This window comes from Dermochelys coriacea, chromosome 24 (assembly GCF_009764565.3).
Source record: "Dermochelys coriacea isolate rDerCor1 chromosome 24, rDerCor1.pri.v4, whole genome shotgun sequence".
Lineage (NCBI taxonomy): Eukaryota > Metazoa > Chordata > Testudines > Dermochelyidae > Dermochelys > Dermochelys coriacea.
In genome coordinates this window covers 16,640,960-16,658,668 of record NC_050091.1, presented here as the reverse complement: position 1 = coordinate 16,658,668, position 17,709 = coordinate 16,640,960, and the positions used below count along the sequence as shown (strand labels likewise).

Genomic DNA, 17,709 nt, shown 5'->3' with positions numbered 1-17,709 from the left:
CCCTCACCCTGCTCCCTATGATTCCCCACACAACAGCAGTCAGGTCCAGGCAGGGTGGGGTTCAAGGCATTTATTCAATGGTCAAACAGACACCAGGCCCCTGGCCTAGCCCCCCTCACACCAGCTCCCCCCTTAGCTCAAAAGGCAGCCCCTCATCTGCCCCAGGGGGGGGCATGTCTGCCACCTCGTCGTAGATCCTCAGGGGGTCCTCAGAGCCAGCCCGGGACTGGCCCCTCCATGGATAGGCGCCCTGGGAAGAGAGAGAGAGTCTATCATCCTACCCCTGCACGGAGCCAGGCAGAGAACCCAGGAGTCCTGACTCCCAGCCCCTCTCTGCTCTGACCAGCAGACCACTCCCCTCTCTGAGCCAGGAACAGAACCCAGGAGTCCTGTTGAAGCTGGGCAGACAGCCACTCACCGTATAGTCCTGGTAGGGTAGCACCCCTGGGCAGAGTGGGGCAGGAGCTCGCAGGTGCAGGGCCCCCAGTTCCTCATAGACCCCAGGGTCCATCACGTCCTCGTATTCGTGGGGGGCCAAGGGGCCGAGCCAGCATGCAGGGAACCCAGAGTCTGGAACTGCAACGGGACCTGTGGGGCCGGGTCACAGCAAAGGACTATGGAGCCTTTCCCCTCTAGGGGTGCTGGCTCCCATCCAGTCCCAGCATGGGGACTAGCTGGCATGGGGGAGTGAGGAAGGGGGCAGGGGGCCTGTCCCCTCTAGGGAGCACTGGCTCCCGTCAGGCCCCAGGGTGGGGACTGGCTGACTTGTGGGGCAGGGAATGGGGCAGGGAGCCTGTCACCTCTAGGGGGCACCAGGTCTTACCCCTCACACCCACCTGTGGTGCCGGTGTCCATCTTCCCCTCGGCTCTCTCGGGGTGTGGGGGCAGCCGGGGTCGATACTCACGGCCAGGCATGTACCCTGGCCAGGTGCCCACGGAACTGCCCTACAGGGGAGCCAAAAAGAGACCCTGTCACACGCCAAGGGAACACTCAAAAATAGCCCCCTCAAAATAGAACCCAGGCGTCCTGGCTCCCACATCCCCCCACTGTGACTGCCTGACCCTGCTCCCTTTCTGCCAGTGTACATGCCCCAACCCTGTATCTTTCCCTCCCTCCCAGGCCAGATACAACCCCCACATGTCAATGAACCCTTCCTCACAGTACCCCATGCTGAACCCCCACCCCGCTTCCTGCAGCACAGCAGTCCCTAGTGAGCTCCCACCTGCTCCTTGTGGCACAGCGCCCCCTAGTGAGCCCCCTGCTGAGCCCTCACCCTGCTCCCTGCAGCAGCTCACCCCTGCTGAGCCCCTTCCAGCACAGCACCCCATACTGCGCCCCCCTCCCTGCAGCCCGCTGCTGAGCCCCCCACTCCCTCATTCTTTCACCTCAGAGGATGCACTCCTCTCTGAGTAACTGTCCAGGATTGTCTGCCATGCCGCTGGATTTACTGCTTCTCCCAAGCTGTAGTCATTCCCAGAACTGGGCTTCATCCTGAAAGGCAAAGGGTGGGAGCCAGGACTCCTGGGTTCTCCAGGACTCCCCAGCTCTGGAAGGGGAGGGGGGTCTAGTGGTTGGAGTAATGGGCGCTGGGAAACAGGACTCCTGGGTTCTCTCCCTGGCTCTGGGAGGGGAGTGGGGTCTAGTGGTTAGAGCAGGAAGTGGGGGCTGGGAGCCAGGATTCCTGGGTTCTCTCCCCGGCTCTGGGAAGGGAGTGGGATCTAGTGGTTGGAGCTGGGGTGTCTGTGTTAGGGTGTCGTAGTGCGACAGAACACACAGAACTGCCTGCCCTCCACACTCACCTCTTCTTGGCCTCCTCCCGGACACCTGCAGTCAGAACCAGAAAAGAGCAAGGATCAGCCCGGGCTGGGATAGGGGTAGAGCCTCATTGGGGGGAGGCCGTTTGGTGCTGTGAGCTTCCTCAGGGCAGTGCCCCTGTCTAGGGAGGATTACCTGCCCGGGCCTGGCGCCGTCTGAACAGGCAGGCGAGGAGGGTGGCGTTGGAGAGCAGTAGCAGGGCTCCCAGTGCGCTCAGCCCCCCAACGAGGGCCGGGGGCAATACCGGGGCTTCTGGGAAAGCAAAGGAGAGTGTCAGAGAGTGGCCAGGAGCCAGCGTCTGCCAGAGGGGAAACACCCAGGGTCCCATTCACCACCCCCTGAGCCAGCCCATCCTCCACTCTGACCACCAGACCCCACTCCCCTCCCAGAGCTGGGACAGAACCCAGGAAGTTGGACTTTCCGCCCCCTTCCAGTACCCACCTGTTCGTGGCACTTCAGGGTCCACAACTGGCGCCTCCTCTAAGGGCAGCTCTGAAACGACATCAGCTCCATCAGGGGTGAACCCCACAGACCCCCCCATGCACCACTGAGCCCCTGCCTCTGTGCAGCATGGCCCCTGCCATCCCAGCACAGGGCCCCCACTACAGCCCCTGCCACCGCACGCTGCCCGCTGCTGGGACCCCCATTCCTCTAGCCTGGCACCGAACCCCCTGACCTCCCAGCACAGCGCCCCCTACCTGCGGTGGTGACGGTGACACTGGGGCCCTGGGCGCTCTCCCCCAGGGCATTGTGGGCGCTGACGCCAATACTGTAGGGGGTGTCTGGGCTCAGCCCCGTCAGGGTGAATGCGGGGGTCTGGGCGGGGAACACGTCCATGTACAGGGCACTGGGGGCGCCCGGCCAGCGGTACCTGTGGGGCAGAGGGGGTGAGGGACCCCAGACCCGGGGGGGCCCCACCTCATCCATCCCCACCCAATGGCTTCCATCCACGCGAGCCTCCCAGCTCTGAGCACCACTATCCCTGCCCCCCAGCCCCATCCTCCTCCTCCCCCCACCCACACCAGCCCCCCAGCTCTGAACCCCACTGCTCCCCTCCTCCCCCCACCCATGCCATCCCAACTCTGAACCTCACTGTCCCCACCCCCCAGCCTCCTCCTCCTCCTCTACCCATGCCAGCCCCTCATCTCTGAATCCCAGTCCCCACCCCCAGCCTCCTCCTCCCCCCCACCCATGCCAGCCCCCCAGCTCTGAGCCTCATTGTTCCCAGCCCACAACCCCCTCTTCATCCTCCTACTGCCCATCCAGAGTTCCCTTCAATCCCCTCCCTGCCTTCTCCATCCCACACCACTGCTCCCCACCTGATGCGGAATCTTTGGGGTAGCCCCCCATCGAACCCGGGGATCCACTCCAGGGTGGCTGAATTGTGGGTGATGCTCACGACCTTTAACCCCGTGGGGGGGTCAGGGGAGCCTGCAGAGGCGGGGGAAAGAGAGAGAGAGAGAGATCATCCTGCTCTGCCGGTGCCCCTCATTCCCAACCTGTAGCCTCTGCTAGCTCAGCCCTGGACTCCCCCAACCCCCATCAGCCCCTCACTCCTGACCCGCAGGCCCCCTGGGCCGTACTGGTGCTGAGGAGCTGGATGTCCAGTCTGTCTGTGCCCAGTGTGTTGCTGGCGCGGCAGGTGAAGATGGCATAGTCGTGCGCAGCGCTGACATTGGCGATGGTCAGGGTGCTGCTGTGCCAGGTGCCCTCATGCCATGTGTGCTCCGTGTACCTGGTGGGGTGGGGGGTGGAACTGGGGTCAGGTCAGAACCAGGACTGGCCCAGACCCAGAGACTGAATCAGAACCAGGGACTGACCCAGAACCAGGCGCTGAATCAAAACCAGGGACCGGCTCCGACCCAGGCACTGAATCAGAACCAGGGACTGGCCCAAACCCCTGCACTGAATCAGAACCGGGACTGGACTAGAACTAGGATTTGATCAGGATGGAGACTGGATGAGAACCAGGAACCAGATTAGAAGCAGGATGGAAGCAGCAAACTCAAGGGGTGGGGGTAGGTTAAGGACCCCACTGGTATTCTAAGGGGGAGGGGTTGTGGGGGGGCACTCTCCAGGGTTGGGTCTCAGTGTTTCGGGGTTACTGGGGTGCCCTGTGTCCAGGCAACGAGGGGCACATTAGAATGGGGGTCTGCCCCCGCCAGCCATTAATGTGACAAAGCAGGAATTTTCTGTGACATTTTTATGAAGCTACTGCCTGCCTCAGTTTTCCTCTCTGCTTCATGTTGCTCTCCAGTGGGTGCAAAAAGGCTAACATGCTGCTCCTGGGGCAGCGTCTGAGCCATGGGGCATGTGTGTCAAGAAGCTGGCTGGGGTGGGTTAAAGGACTGGCTGGAACCAACCCGGGTCCCCAGAAGCCGATTATCTTCAAGAGACCCCAGTGGTGAAATCAGGGTGCCCTGGCTGGGAGCAACAATTCTCAACAAAGAATCTTTTTCTCTCCTGGCCTCGTAGATTTGTAGTTTTGGTACTTTTGCCAGACTTTTGCCAGTTTATTTTTTTTCAGAGTAGCAGCCGTATTAGTCTGTATTCGCAAAAAAGAAAAGGAGGACTTGTGGCACCTTAGAGACTAACACATTTATTTGAGCATAAGCTTTCGTGAGCTACAGGTATTTTCCACTAAATGCATCCGATGAAGTGAGCTGTAGGTCACGAAAGCTTATGCTCAAATAAATTTGTTAGTCTCTAAGGTGCCACAAGTCCTCCTTTTCTTTTTTGATGTTTATTTTAAAGCATTTTTTCCTGTTTTTATCAGCTGACTTTTTCACAGTTGTGGGAAATGAGGGGGGAGGGAAGGAATCATGATTTAATGCCAGCAGCCAGTAAGATTCCAAAAGTGAAAGCTTGATTAACTGTGAAAATACAAATTGCCAAGGTCACCTGCCAAAATATGCCAAACAAGTTGCTGAATAGCAGCCTCTCCCAAGGCCTCAGCCAGCATCATTTGTAAATCCCTGCATATTGCTGCAAAGATCTTGCCCTGGGCAGTGAAATCGATGGTGATCAGCATTTAGGGATGAAAGTCGGATCCTTCCAGCCCTCTGCACTGGCAGGCAGGCCTAAATTCCAGCTGCTCAGGAGGGGGAGTTTTTGTAATGGAACCAATTGACAGGGTCCCCAGTGAGCTCCGGCTGGCAGAGGACATGCATGGGTCTTGGGTGACCAGACGTCCCAGTACTAGGGGCTTTTTCTTATAAACGCAACTATCCCCCCGCCCCTCCCAAAAAAAGTGTCCCGATTTTTCATGCTTGCTGTCTGGTCACCCTACGTGGGTCCTGGGGTCTGCAGGAGATGGACAACCTGCCGCCAGATGCCTAGGATAACGGCCAGCATTTGGAGCGATGCCCAGCTGTGCCCTGGCGCTGCCAACGAGACAGAGCTGAAAAGGAAGGAGCCAGGCGGGGGCTGTGCAAGGTTGGCCTGGGTCTCTGACTTTGCTTCTCTATGCTAGGCTCAGGGCTTCCTGATGCCTGTGCTGGGGACTAATCAACCCTGCCCAGCTTAGCCAAGGCGCCGGGGAGTCTCTGCCCATACTGGCGGGAGTGCACGGATCTGAGGGGTTTCATGTCCCCTCCTCTCCTCACACATGCTGGGCCACCACCTACCTGGGATTGTCAGGGTCCAAGGCTGCTCCGTTCTTGGCCCAGCTGAACTGCACGCTGGGGACCCCCTGGGCACGGCACTGCAGGACGGCGGGTGAGCTCCTGTCCCCAGGCATGGCCACCTTCCCCAGCCCCATGCCCTTCTCAATCTCTGGCTTGACTGAAGGGAGAGAGAGAGAGTGAAGGGCAGTCTGGGAATTGGGGTGGGGTGGGGGAAAGAGTTGGGAGGGCCTTGGGCAGTCAAGGAAATCCCTGGGGAGGGGGATGTTCTGTGGGGGTCCCCCAGGCCTCAAGGGGTTCCCCAAGGGAGGGGGACTTGGGGGAGGGAGGGAAGAGATCAGAGGGGATGGGCAAAAGTCACATCAAGGGGTTCTGTGTTGTTCTCAGGAGGGGGTCCCCGGGATGGAGAAGCAGTGCATGGGGTGGATCCTCAGAGTGGGGGAGGGGCAGAGACAGATGAGATCTTTGAGGTGGGAGGGCCAGTGAGTGGGAGGCCCTGGGAGTGGGGATTTCTGAGGGGTCCCTGGGGTGAGGGGGTCTGCATTGGGCACCCACAGCGCACAATGAGGCGGGCGCTGCCGCGGGCTGGAGGGGGCAGCCCGTTGTCCACGCGGCACTCATAGAGTCCAGCTTGTGTCCGCCGCGCCCCCTGGATCCGCAGCCGCCCCACGGCCCCCAAGGCCTCTGGCTCCAGCTCCAGCTCCTCCAGGCTGCGCTCCTCTGCCCCCTGCAGTGGGTAAAGGCAGGGGGTCAAAGGTCAGAGGGGTCAAAGGTCACTACAGAGATGACAAAGGTCAGAGCAGGGCAAAGGTCACCCTGATATTTGCATGGCTCAAAGGGCACATTGGGGAGGTCAGCAGCTGGATGAGCAGAGCAAATGTTAAAAGTTAGAAAAAATGAAAGGTCAGCAGAGGGTCGAAGGGCACAGGTCAGGGAGGGGAAGGTGCAAAGGTCATGGGGGCAAAGGGTAGATCTGGGTAAATGAGGATCAAAGGTGACAAAAGAAATTAAAAAGGCTGGGGAGGGACAAAGGTCACATAAGACACATCAGGGGTCAGAGTTCAGTGTAGAGGTCAAATAGGAGAGGGCAAAGGTCAGAGTGGAGACAAAGGTTGCCACCGGGGCAAAGGTCGCCCAGATAATTGCATGGGTCAAAAGCCACCTTGTGGAGGTCAACAGCCAGACAGATGACAGCAAACCTTAAAGTTTGGAGAGAGGGGTCAGAGGGCACAGTTCAGGAATGGGAAGGTGCAAAGGTCACAAGTCGGAGAGCAAAGGGCAGATCTGTGTACACGAGGGCCAAAAGTCAAAGATCATGAGCTAAATCAAAAGATCAGAAGGGGGCAAAGGTCACATAAGAGATGTCAAGGGTCAGAGGTGGGACAGGAAATGGCAAAAGTCAGATGGGGAGGCCTGGTGGCAAAGGTCACAGGTGGCTTGTGCCCCCTGAGAGAAGCAGCCAGAGCCCCCCCCTTACCAGCCACGTCCACTGGAACATGCCCGCAGAGGTGGGGTTGGCGTCGGCTATGCATACGAGCTCAGCCGTGGCACCCAGATCCACGTAGACAGGGTCCCCTAGACTGCGGATGGAGGGGGCATCTGGGGGGCAGAGAGAGGGTGGGGGTCAGAGGGGGACACTGAGATCAGGGGCCAGCAGGATGGGGGTGTGGCACTTACAGTGCACATCCAGGTGGAGGTGGGTCTCGTTCTGCCCCTCAGGGTTCTGGCACCGTGCCCGGTACAGACCCACGTCGGCCCGGCTCACATTCCAGATGGCCAGGCTGCCCCCTGCCTGTAGGTGGTGCCGGGGGGACCCCTCTAGTAAGAGAGACAGAGAGAGGAGTCATACGGGGACCCTATGCCCATCTTGGGCATGGACAGCGCCCCCCCAGACACTCCCCACAGCCGGTCTTAGCACCTCTCCCCCCCACACACACACACCTGGTCTCAGCGCCTCCCCCCCCACACCTGGAATTAGCGCCTCCCCTTACCACACACCTGGTCTCTACGCCTCCCCGACACACACACCTGGTCTAGGCACCTCCCCTCACCACACACCTGGTCTCAGCGCCTCCCCCCGACACCTGGTCTCAGCGCCTCCCACACACACACCTGGTCTCAGCGCCTCCCCCTACCACACACTTGGTTTCAGCTCCTCCCCCCCACACACCTGGTCTCGGCTCCTCCCCTCACCACACACCTGGTTTCAGCACCTTCCCATCCACACACCTGGTCTCAGCGCCTCCCCCCCACATACACCTGGTCTCAACGGCTTCCCCCGACACACATCTGGTCTCAGCGCCTCCCCTGCACACACACCTGGTCTCAGCGCCTCCCCTGCACACACACCTGGTCTCAGCGTCTCCCCCACCACACACCTGGTCTCAGGGCCCCCACACACACACCTGGTCTCAGTGCCTCCCCCACCACACACCTGGTCTCAGCGCCTCCCCCGCACACACACCTGGTCTCAGCGTCTCCCCCACCACATACCTGGTCTCAGCACCCCCACACACACACCTGGTCTCAGCGCTTCCCCCCCGCACACACCTGGTTTCAGCACCTTCCCACGGAAGCTCCAGCTGCAGCTCAGTTCGGGGGGGTTGGCGGAAACTTGCAGGGGGAGCTCCACGGCTCCGTGTTCCACACCCTGGACCACAGACGGCTGCTCTGACGAGAACTCAGGTGGATCTGGGGGCCACACGGGGGCAGCAGCAACTGAGACCCCGCCCTGCTCAGTGCCCCCTGCTGAGCCCCTGCCTGCTCCCTGCTGAGCCCCCAACCCCTGCAGCATGGCGCCCCCCGGGTGAGCCCCGGCCCTGTTCCCCGCAACACAGCGCCCTCTGCTGAGCTCCCAACCCCTGCAGCACAGCGCCCCCTGCTGAGTCCCCGCCCTGCTCCCCGCAACACAGCGCCCCCAGCTGAGCCCCCAACCCCTGCAGCACGATGCCCCCGGCTGAGCCCCAACTAGCTTCCCGCAGCCCAGCGCTCCCGGCTGAGCCCCCGCCTGCTTCCCACAGCATGGCACCCCCTATCCCGAAGCAGGGGAAGCTCTCACACAGGATGTTGAGCTTGTAGAAGGTGTTGACAGTCTCAGCCAGGACAGAGCTGTAGGCCTGGCACGTTACCCGCTGCCCATTGTCAGAGGACGATGCTACCAGGGTCACCTTCCCCGAGGTGGAGAGACCCCCGAACTCTGCCGGCTTCTGCCCTAGATCCACACCCTTCAGCCTGAAAGAGCAGCAAAAGATGGAACAGCAGGGGGCTGTGGGTCGGGAGTCAGGGACACTGGCAGAGCTGGGTGGGGGGAGCCCAGGGCTGGGACTGCAAGGAGCTGTGAGTCAGGAGTGAGGGGCACTGGGGGCGGGATGGGGGGAGCCCAGGGCTGGGACAGCAGGGAGCTGTGAGTCAGGAGTGAGGGACACTGGCAGAGCCGGGTGGGGGGAGCCCAGGGCTGGGACAGCAGGGAGCTGTGGGTCAGGAGTAAGGGGCACCAGCAGAGTCGGGCTGGGGGAACCCAGGGATGGGACAGCAGGCCGCTGTGGGTCGGGAGTGAAGGGCATCCTCTCTTACTTCTCTGTGTCCTTGAACCAGGCCAGGGTGGCGAAGGGGTTGCTGCTGCCGGTGACGCAGGTCAGGGTCAGTGTCTGGCCACGTCGCACCTCCTTGGCCATGGTTATGATCTTCACGTCTATGGGAGGGACTGGGTGTGGGGTGGGGAGCAAAGGGGCAGAACTGAGACTGGTGCGTTGCTGCCACCACCCAATGGGGGCGCTGTGCCCTTAAGGGGCAGGGTTACTTGGCTCCGCCTTGTGTACAGACCACCCCTCCCTCCCTCCCACCCCCGCTGAGGGCTGAGGACGCACACTGGACGAAGAGGCGGGTCTGGGCCGTGAGCGGCGGACTCTTGCCGTCGTTGGAAGCATTGCAGCGGTAGATGGCCAGGTTGTCGCTGGGGCTGGTGGTCAGGATCAGCTCTTTGGAGACGATCTTGCCCGAGGCCACCTGGGTCCCCTCCTTGAGGGACTTGGTGTCCTGTCGGGAGAAAGCCCAAAGCCCAGTGAGCAACCCAGAGATGCAGCCACCTCTGGGGCGGGGCAGCTAGGAAACAGTCGCATATAAGCCTCATGGGTAGGGCTCACTCATCACAGAGATGCAGCCACCTCTTGGCTAGGGTTGGTCTCATTCCAAAGGGACACTGCCCCTCACTGAGACCCCTGCCCCACTGCCCGCAGTACAGTACCCCCACTGAGCTCCCCATCCCACTGCCTGCAGCACAGTGCCCTCACTGAGCCCCCTGCCCTGCTCCCCATGGCATGGTGCCCCTGCTGAGCTCCCCACCCCCACTCCCCACAGCACAGCGCCCCCGCTGAGCTCTCTGCCCCACTCTCACAGCACAGCACCCCCTTCTGAGGCCCTCATGGCCCGGTGCCCCCTGTTGAGCCCCTGACCCGCAACCTGGTGCCCCCCCATGACCTTGATCCAGATGAGGCGGGGAGCCGGGTTCCCCCCACTGGCAAAGCAGGTCAGCCTGACCTTGGTGCCGGCCCGGAATCGGCTGTCAGGGGGTGGGGCCTCGATCCACACCTTCTGGGGTGGGTCTAGAGGGATGGGGAACAAAAGGAGGGTTAATGTCAATCAACTCCTGTGTTGCCATGACAATCTGTATCAGCTCTCCCACCATACCCCTCCAACAGCACCACAGGGGGTGCAGCCCCCCGCTTTCCTCAGAGCCCCTCTCCACCCATAGGTCTGGCCATGAGCCCCAGGCTTATCCGTTAAGCCATACCTTATCCCTCCCTGCCCCCTCCCCTTCCTCCAGCCCTCCTCCCCACCCCACAGCCTGCCCAGCCTCACCACCCATTGGCACCCCCCTGCCCCAGATGGGGGCTCACACTGCACGCTGAGGGGCAGGCTGGCACTACGGGTGAAGAGCACAACCTCGTTGAAGGCCTCGCAGGTGAGGGGCAGCCCGTTCTCCTCGCGCCGGGCCATGTGCGTCAGGTTGGAGACGGTCACTGTTCCGCCGTGCGCTGCCTGCGGGAGAGAACCTGGCACCCAGCCCCTGTTCCTGGGGCCCGGCAGGCTGGGGGGCAGGGAATGGGGCCTGGGGCTTGTTATCTCCAGGGGGCGCCAGCCCTGATCTGTCCCAAGATGGGGCTTGGCTGGCTCAGGGGGGCAGGGAATGGGATATTCACTAATGTTATGCAGAGAGGGAAACCGAGGTACCCATAATGGGAGGAGATCAATGAAATTCACAAAGGATTCACAAAAAGAAAAGGAGTACAGTGGCACCTTAGAGACTAACAAATTTATTAGAGCATAAGCTTTCGTGAGCTACAAGCTTATGCTCTAATAAATTTGTTAGTCTCTAAGGTGCCACAAGTACTCCTTTTCTTTTTGCGAATACAGACTAACACGGCTGCTACTATGAAACCTGTCACAAAGGATTCAGAGAGAGAACCCAGGAGTCCTGGCTACCAGCCCCTCCCAGTTTCCCCTGGCTCAGTGTTTCCCCCTGTGGTGGCCATGGGGGCAGCAGGCGGTACATCTCCAGGGGTCCATGGCTGGGGACTGACCTCGGTGACGGTGACCTCGGTGGTGGTCAGCTCCCGCCAGCCCAACCACCAGCGCAGCTGCACTGGGGGGTTGCTGGGGGTGGTGGAGCAGGAGAGCGAGATCTGCTTGTTCTCCGCTGTGCTGCTGGAGCCCAGGATGGAAACTTCTGTGGGGAGAACTGGGGAGGGGAAGAGACCTCAGACCCCCCAGCCCCAGCCACTGCCAGGAGGGGGCACTGTGGGGGGAGGCACAGGGGCACCGGTTGGCAGGAGCTCCCAGCTCCTGGCTACTCCAGCCTGACACAGCCTGAGGTGCTGTGGGGGGGCAGTCACAGACCACGCACAGGGAGTCACTGACCAGCAGGGGGCACTGGGAGGCGCACGGCGGTGGGGGGGTGGGGAGGTCATTTACAGACCACATGCAGGGTGACACTGGCCAGCAGGGGGTGCTGGGGGGAGCAGGGAGGTGGGGGTGCTGTAGGGCGGAGAACTCACAGACCACACGCAGGAAGACACTGGCCAGCAGGGGGCACTGAGGGGAGCAGGTGGCTGGGGGGTTACGGTGGGGGGCAGTCCGGCGGCGCTGGGGGAGTTGCTGGGGGGTGGGGGTGCATCACTCACAGACCACACGCAGGGTGACACTGGCCATCAGGGGCAGGGGCGACACCTGGTTCATGGCTTCGCAGCGCAGCTGAGCCCCGTTGTCCTCGGGTTTGATGCTGAGGGTCAGGAGGCTGCGGGAGGCGCCCCTAGCATCCTCTGTCTCCCAGCTGGTGGAAACCACTTTCCCATTCTGTGGGGACATGGGCTAGCATCCCCCATGGCTCTGCCGGTGCCCCTCACTCCCGACCCGCAGTCCCCAGCTAGCCAAGCCCTGCCCCCACCAGCTCTGCCGGTGCCCCTCACTCCTGGCGTGCAGCCCTCTGCTAGCCCAGCCCTGGGCTCCCCCCCATCCCCAGCTCTACCAGTGCCCCTCACTCCTGACCTGCAGCCCCTGCTAGCCAAGCGCTGGGCTCCCCCAGGTGCCCCTCACTCCTGACCTGCATCCCCTTACTACCCTAGCACTGGGCTCCCCCGAGCTCTGCCAGTGCCCCTCACTCCCAACCCACAGCCCCTGCTGTCCGTTCTCTTTGTTACCTTTAGCCATTGCAGCGTGGCCAGTGGGTTCCCGCTCAGCGAGATGCAGGTGAGTTTCAGGGTCTCTCCAGCTTTGATTTCGGGGCGTTTGTATCCTTCAATGGTGGGTGGCTGAGGTGGGACTGGCGGGGGAGAGACAAGGATGGGTGGTGGGGGAACCCAGGCACAGCCTGTGCTCAGGGGCACCCCCTTGTGGCATGACAGAGTCATGTCTTGCCACTGGGGTGGGGAGTCAGTTGGGCCAGCTTGGGGGCTGGAGAGGCGGGCGTTGATGGGCCCAGTCAATTGGAGCTGAAACATGCTGCCCCCCACCCCACTTTGGGGGCAGTCAGATCTTGTAACTGTGTATGGGGGCGCAGTATGGGCAGGGAGCTGACTGGGGCATCGGAACAGAAGGAGGGTGGCAGGGGTAGACAGAGAAGGGGGTGGACCTGGACAGATAGACAAGGGGATGGGCAGGATGTGTGAAACACACACAGTCCTCTCCTCACTGCAGGGCCCCCTCCATGGCCTGGGGCCCCCTGCGGCTGCTCACTCATCAGGGTGCTTGGGCAGGGGAACAGCCCAGAGTACTGGGTGTCAAATTAGGGCAATTAACGAGCTGACTAATGACTCTCATGCTGGGAGACTAGCGGAGGTGGAATCACCCCCCCATCAAATAATCTCCCCCACCCCTTTTGCCAACTCGGGGGCAGAGCCCTATGCCTCTGGGTGTCCCCACAGTGGGGTTGGAGCAGGGAGAATTCCCCACCCCCTCCATCCCCACACCAATATATCCCATGTTCCTGGAGCCAGCTAGAGACTGACCCTCCTAGCATCTCTGGCTCCTTGATGCTGTATGGGTTAATGGTTAGGGTTTTGGCCTTCTATACCCAATTCATCTCTTCAGCACTCATAGGGTTAACGGTTGAGGGGTCGACTTATATATTCAGATACAGCTCCTTGGTGCTCTCAGCATTACTTATTGAAGGGTCAACTTATATATGTCAGCTCTTCCCCTTCAGAACCTCAGTCTTCTAAGGTTTGATGGTTAAGGGGGTCGATTTATATAGGGAGTGAAGTTAATGGTGGTGGGGTGACGGTCACATTCTCAGCTTTGACTCTCCATTGTTTTAAGGAGTAACTGAGGAGGGGTTGACTGAGACACAGGCCTCAGCTCCTTGGGGCTGTAGGGTGAGGGGCCAATTTATATACACTACAGCTGACCCCTCATTCTCCTGAGAGTTGATCAAGGAAAGGGTCAGCTTATAGAGTGAAGGGATCCCACATCTTGTTCTGAGGGCTCACAGTACATCCATGGGCCAACCTCAGCTCTTCAGAAAATCATTGCTCTAGGGATTACCAATGAGTCACTTCCTCGGGGCGCCACAGGCTATGGTTGAGGGGCCAGCTGAAATACTGTAGACCCAACTCATCTTCCCTTTCTCCTTCAGTGGTGGTTCCTTGTCTTCCAATCCCCATTGTTCTAACAGTTAAACACTGAAGGGCCAACTTATATATACAAGTCTTTGTAGCCTCATTGTCCGAAGGGTTAAACTTTGAGGGATTGATTTATGTACATGAGCCAACAGGAGTCTCCAGGACCTCATTGTTTTAAGAGTGAGCCGTTGAGGATTGACTTATATACATGTCACCTCCTGATCTTTGACTCCTCATTTTCCTAAGGGTTAATGGCTGAGGTGTCGATTTATATACATGAGTCTCCTTGATGAGTTAATTGTGGTAAACCAGAAAGCCTGCAAATAGGAAGAGCCAGAGGCAAACACTACAGCTGGGTGCAGGCTATGGAACGGAAGACACCCAGGAGAGAAGAGGGTGAGGCTTATATTTTAGGTGAGGAGCCATTGAGGGTCAGCTGATAGGTGGAGTTGATGTATGTGGAGGAGAATATGACTGTGGGGATCTTTTTAACCCTTTCATTGGTGTCCCCAGAGAGATTGGAGGGACGACCAGGGCATGGTGGACGTTACTCACATAGGATGTTCATGGTGAAGCCAGCTACCACAGGGGCCAAGACAGCCTCATTTGTGGCTGCACAGACCAGACACTTCCTGTTGTCCAAGCTCTGTGGGGTGACCCTGGAGACAGAAGGGGAACAGGCTATACCAACTAGCGCCTACAAGGGACTGCAGATAGGGAGTGAGGGGCACCAGCAGAGCTGGGGGTTGGGGAGCCCAGGGCTGGGCTGGCAAGGGGCTGCAGGTCAGGATCGAGGGGCACCAGCAGAGCTGGCAGGGAGGGGGAAGCCCAGGGCTGGGCTGGCAGGTGCTGCAGGTCGAGAGTGAGGGGCACTGGCAGAGCTGTAGAGGGCGCAGGTCTCCTAGCTAAGGCTGGGGAGGGAGGGGGGCACTGTGCTGGTGTCTCAAAGGGGCACTGGGGCACCTGGTTGGCTACTCCCAGGGCTAAGTCATGGCCCTCCGCTCCAACAAGGAAAGGGACCTGGGGCGGGGGAGTGTCCCCTGGACCCTCTCACCTGAGCACGGCCTCGGTGCTGGAGAGCTTCTCGCTGGACCCAGAGTGCACCTGGTGCGACACATCGGAGAGGGGGCTGCCACCTGGGGGCGAGAGGGGCCATGAAGGACAGGGGGTTCCTAGCATTCCCACCCCAGCCAATATATCACAGCATCGCTGAGGGCACCCCAATGGCCGCGCGCCCCGGAAAGAGATACCCAGATACCAGTGGATGGGCTGGGGTCATTGAGAGACACCCCACGGCCGTGTGTCCCAAGGAGAGATGCCCAGATACCAGGGGATGGGTTGGGGTCATTGAGAGACATCCCACAGCCATGTGTCCTGGGGAAGAGATTCCCAGATACCAGGGGGATGGGCTGGGGTGACTGAGAGACACCCCACGGCTGCGCGCTCCGAGGAGAGATGCCCAGATACCAGGGGGATGGGTTGGGGTCACTGAGAGAAACCCCACAGCCATGTGTCCCGAGGAGAGTGCTTAGCTACCAGGGGGTGGGCTGGGGTCACTGAGAGACATCCCATGGCCATGCACCCTGGGGGACATGTGCCCAGATGCCAGGGAGATGGACTGGATTAGATAGAGGGGTGTATATGGAAAAAGAAAGACCCTCTCACATGGTCCAATTCCGTGAGTGCTGGCCTCATATAATAGCCCAGCCCCCACCCCCTGGATCAGACCCATGGGCCCCTCCAGCCCAGCCCCCCCATCAGACCCACAGAGGGCACTCACCCTTGCTGAAGAAGATCTCTGCAGCCGGCTTGGCGTCCCCGGAGCTGCAGGTCACCCTGTACTCCACACCGGCAACCCAGGTCACGGTGCTGTTGGCTTCGTACTCCTTGAAGACAGGTGTCTTGGGGGGCACTGTGAGGGAGGGGAAAGGAGGAATGGTCCTGAAGAGTCACCCCTCCCCCAGCTCCCCAGAGCCAAGGTTACCCTCCCGCCCCCAGCCTGGCAGCTCACCCAGCACACTGAGCAGTGCCGTGCGCGACACAATGCCCGGGCTATCCTTGGAGCGCCCCGCCTGGCACTCGTAGCCCCCGTCGTCTGCCAGCTGGCTGCCCACGATCCGCAGGTGGTGCTCCCCTGCTGGGCAGGACACAGAGGGGATGGTGAATCTATATGGCCCGGACACCTGGGTTCTGTGCCCGGCTCTGCTCCTGGCTCGCAGGCCCGTTCTAGCCACTAGACCCCACTCCCCTCTCAGAGCTGGGGATAGAACCCAGCTTCCTAGAACTGGGCCAGTCAGGGCTGTCACACACATAGGTGTCCCCAGAGCTGGTTCACAGCCTCAATGGCTGAACTGGGGGTGGGAGGAATAGACGCTCTCAGCCCCATCTGGCTGTCTGGAGGCCAGATCGACTCACTCGCCTTTGCTGGGGTCTCCCGTCATACTGTAGCGGGGGAATCCGGGGATGTTTCTGTCCGGTCCTAGCAGCAACCCATCCTTCACCCACTGGACCACTCCTGAGGGATTTTCCACCACGCACTGCAAGACAGCCACAGCCCCTTCCAGGACTGTGCTGTTATCTGGCTCCACTCTGAAAGCCTGCTGGGGGCTGGCCCCTGGGAGAGGAAACACAGGTGGGACTTAATTAATCTCTAATTTTTAAAGATTTCATGTCAAAATTGAATATTCATTAATTATTCCAGGAAACTACACACCAGAATCCCCTACTCTGGCCCACCTTCTCGCCCAAGCTCAGAAAGATACAATATGCTGAAGCACCATGTCACTTTAAATCCCTTGTTCCATTTTCATCCAACTTGGCCTGTTGTTCAGATGTTCCTGTGAACTCCAAAGCAAGCCAAGATTGAAGGAAATTGGCCCAGCTTTTCTCATTTGACTTACATGCAAAATTTCTGATGGGATCATTGGTGGAAATAGAGATGGAAATATCCATAACTTTAAATCCCTTTAAATCCCTGCTTGACTTATTGTTTAGATGCCAGTGAGAGCTCCAAAACAAGCCAAGTTTGAAGGAAATTGATACAGGTGTTTTGACATGACAGCTGGGCAAAAAAACCCAACATTGATGACTTTTGGGGCTTGGGATCCTCTGGTTGTAACTCGGAAAAGCTCAGACAGATTTGAACAAAACTTCCAAAAAATGGTGCCCTCTGGAGTGAGTCCCATCATGAAAAACTTCAGCCTGGCAGGATTTTGTTTGGGAGAGTTGTGAACAATGGGGAACGGGTGGCTGGGTGGCAGGGGAAAGTCGGTCCATGTCTGGCTCCTGTTGCTACTTGGAGATTATCGTCTGTAGAGAACTCTCACCTCTTGTGAAGGCACCAAGGAGAAGACAGAGGAACATGGTGACAGGTCCCTTGGACACCATTCCCACCAGTGCTGCTGGGACAGGTTGGGCGGATAAACTGGGACCACGGTTGATGGTTGCAAATCTGAAATACAATTGGAGATATACTGAAATACAACTTTCAGAGTAGCAGCCGTGTTAGTCTGTATTCGCAAAAAGAAAAGGAGTACTTGTGGCACCTTAGAGACTAAAAAATTTATTTGAGCATAAGCTTTCGTGAGCTACAGCTCACTTCATCGGATGCATTTGGTGCATGAAGTGAGCTGTAGCTCACAAAAGCTTATGCTCAAATAAATTTGTTAGTCTCTTAGGTACCACAAGTACTCCTGTTCTTTTTGAAATACAACTGTGACCCATCTTCCCAACCTGGCACTAGGGGGCACTACACTTCATCTCCCTGGCTGTCCCCAATCTCACCAGCCTGGCGCTAAGGGGCGATGCTCTTCATTCCCTGGTCAAGCCCCATCTCCCCCCGGCGCAGTAGGGCTTTACCCTTCATCCTCATCGCTGTGCCCCTTCTCCCCAGCCTTGCACTAATGAACTCTGTCCTTCTTACCCCAGCGATGACTCATCTCCACAGTCTGACCTAGGGGGGATGCCCTTCATACCCCTGGCCATGCCCCAACTCCCCATTCTAGCAATAGGGGGCTCTGTCCTTCTTCCCTCTGGCAATGCACCAACTCCCCCTCCTGTCACTAGGAGACACTACCCTTCACTCCTGTGGCCGTGCCCCATAGCCCTGCCTGGTGTTGGGGACCCTGCCCTTCATCCCCATTGCCATGCCCCATCT

General features: G+C 59.4%; 1 protein-coding gene across 2 annotated transcripts; it reads right to left on the bottom strand.

Annotated features, from left to right (window-relative positions):
• Positions 1-40: 40 nt before the first annotated feature.
• NPHS1 (NPHS1 adhesion molecule, nephrin) lies at positions 41-16,999 on the bottom strand. 2 transcript variants are annotated; one of them, XM_043501973.1, is made up of 29 exons: positions 16,880-16,999; positions 15,973-16,167; positions 15,565-15,687; positions 15,334-15,465; positions 14,608-14,689; positions 14,109-14,212; positions 12,135-12,256; positions 11,619-11,790; positions 11,019-11,176; positions 10,335-10,476; positions 9,916-10,040; positions 9,306-9,474; positions 9,013-9,142; positions 8,498-8,670; positions 7,990-8,130; positions 7,117-7,257; positions 6,917-7,038; positions 5,995-6,166; positions 5,443-5,599; positions 3,400-3,551; positions 3,136-3,247; positions 2,515-2,687; positions 2,258-2,308; positions 1,952-2,068; positions 1,801-1,825; positions 1,387-1,492; positions 837-945; positions 419-588; positions 41-250 (listed from the first exon to the last, which is right to left on the bottom strand). In XM_043501973.1, the coding sequence occupies exons 1-29, from the start codon at positions 16,938-16,940 to the stop codon at positions 116-118; spliced, it is 3,771 nt and encodes a 1,256-aa protein (XP_043357908.1). In that variant the 5' UTR covers positions 16,941-16,999; the 3' UTR covers positions 41-115. The 2 variants fall into 2 exon arrangements, 1 of the variants encoding a protein (XP_043357908.1); XR_006276878.1 differs by lacking the exons at positions 41-250; positions 419-588 and having other exon boundaries at positions 911-945; positions 1,956-2,068.
• Positions 17,000-17,709: the final 710 nt, after the last annotated feature.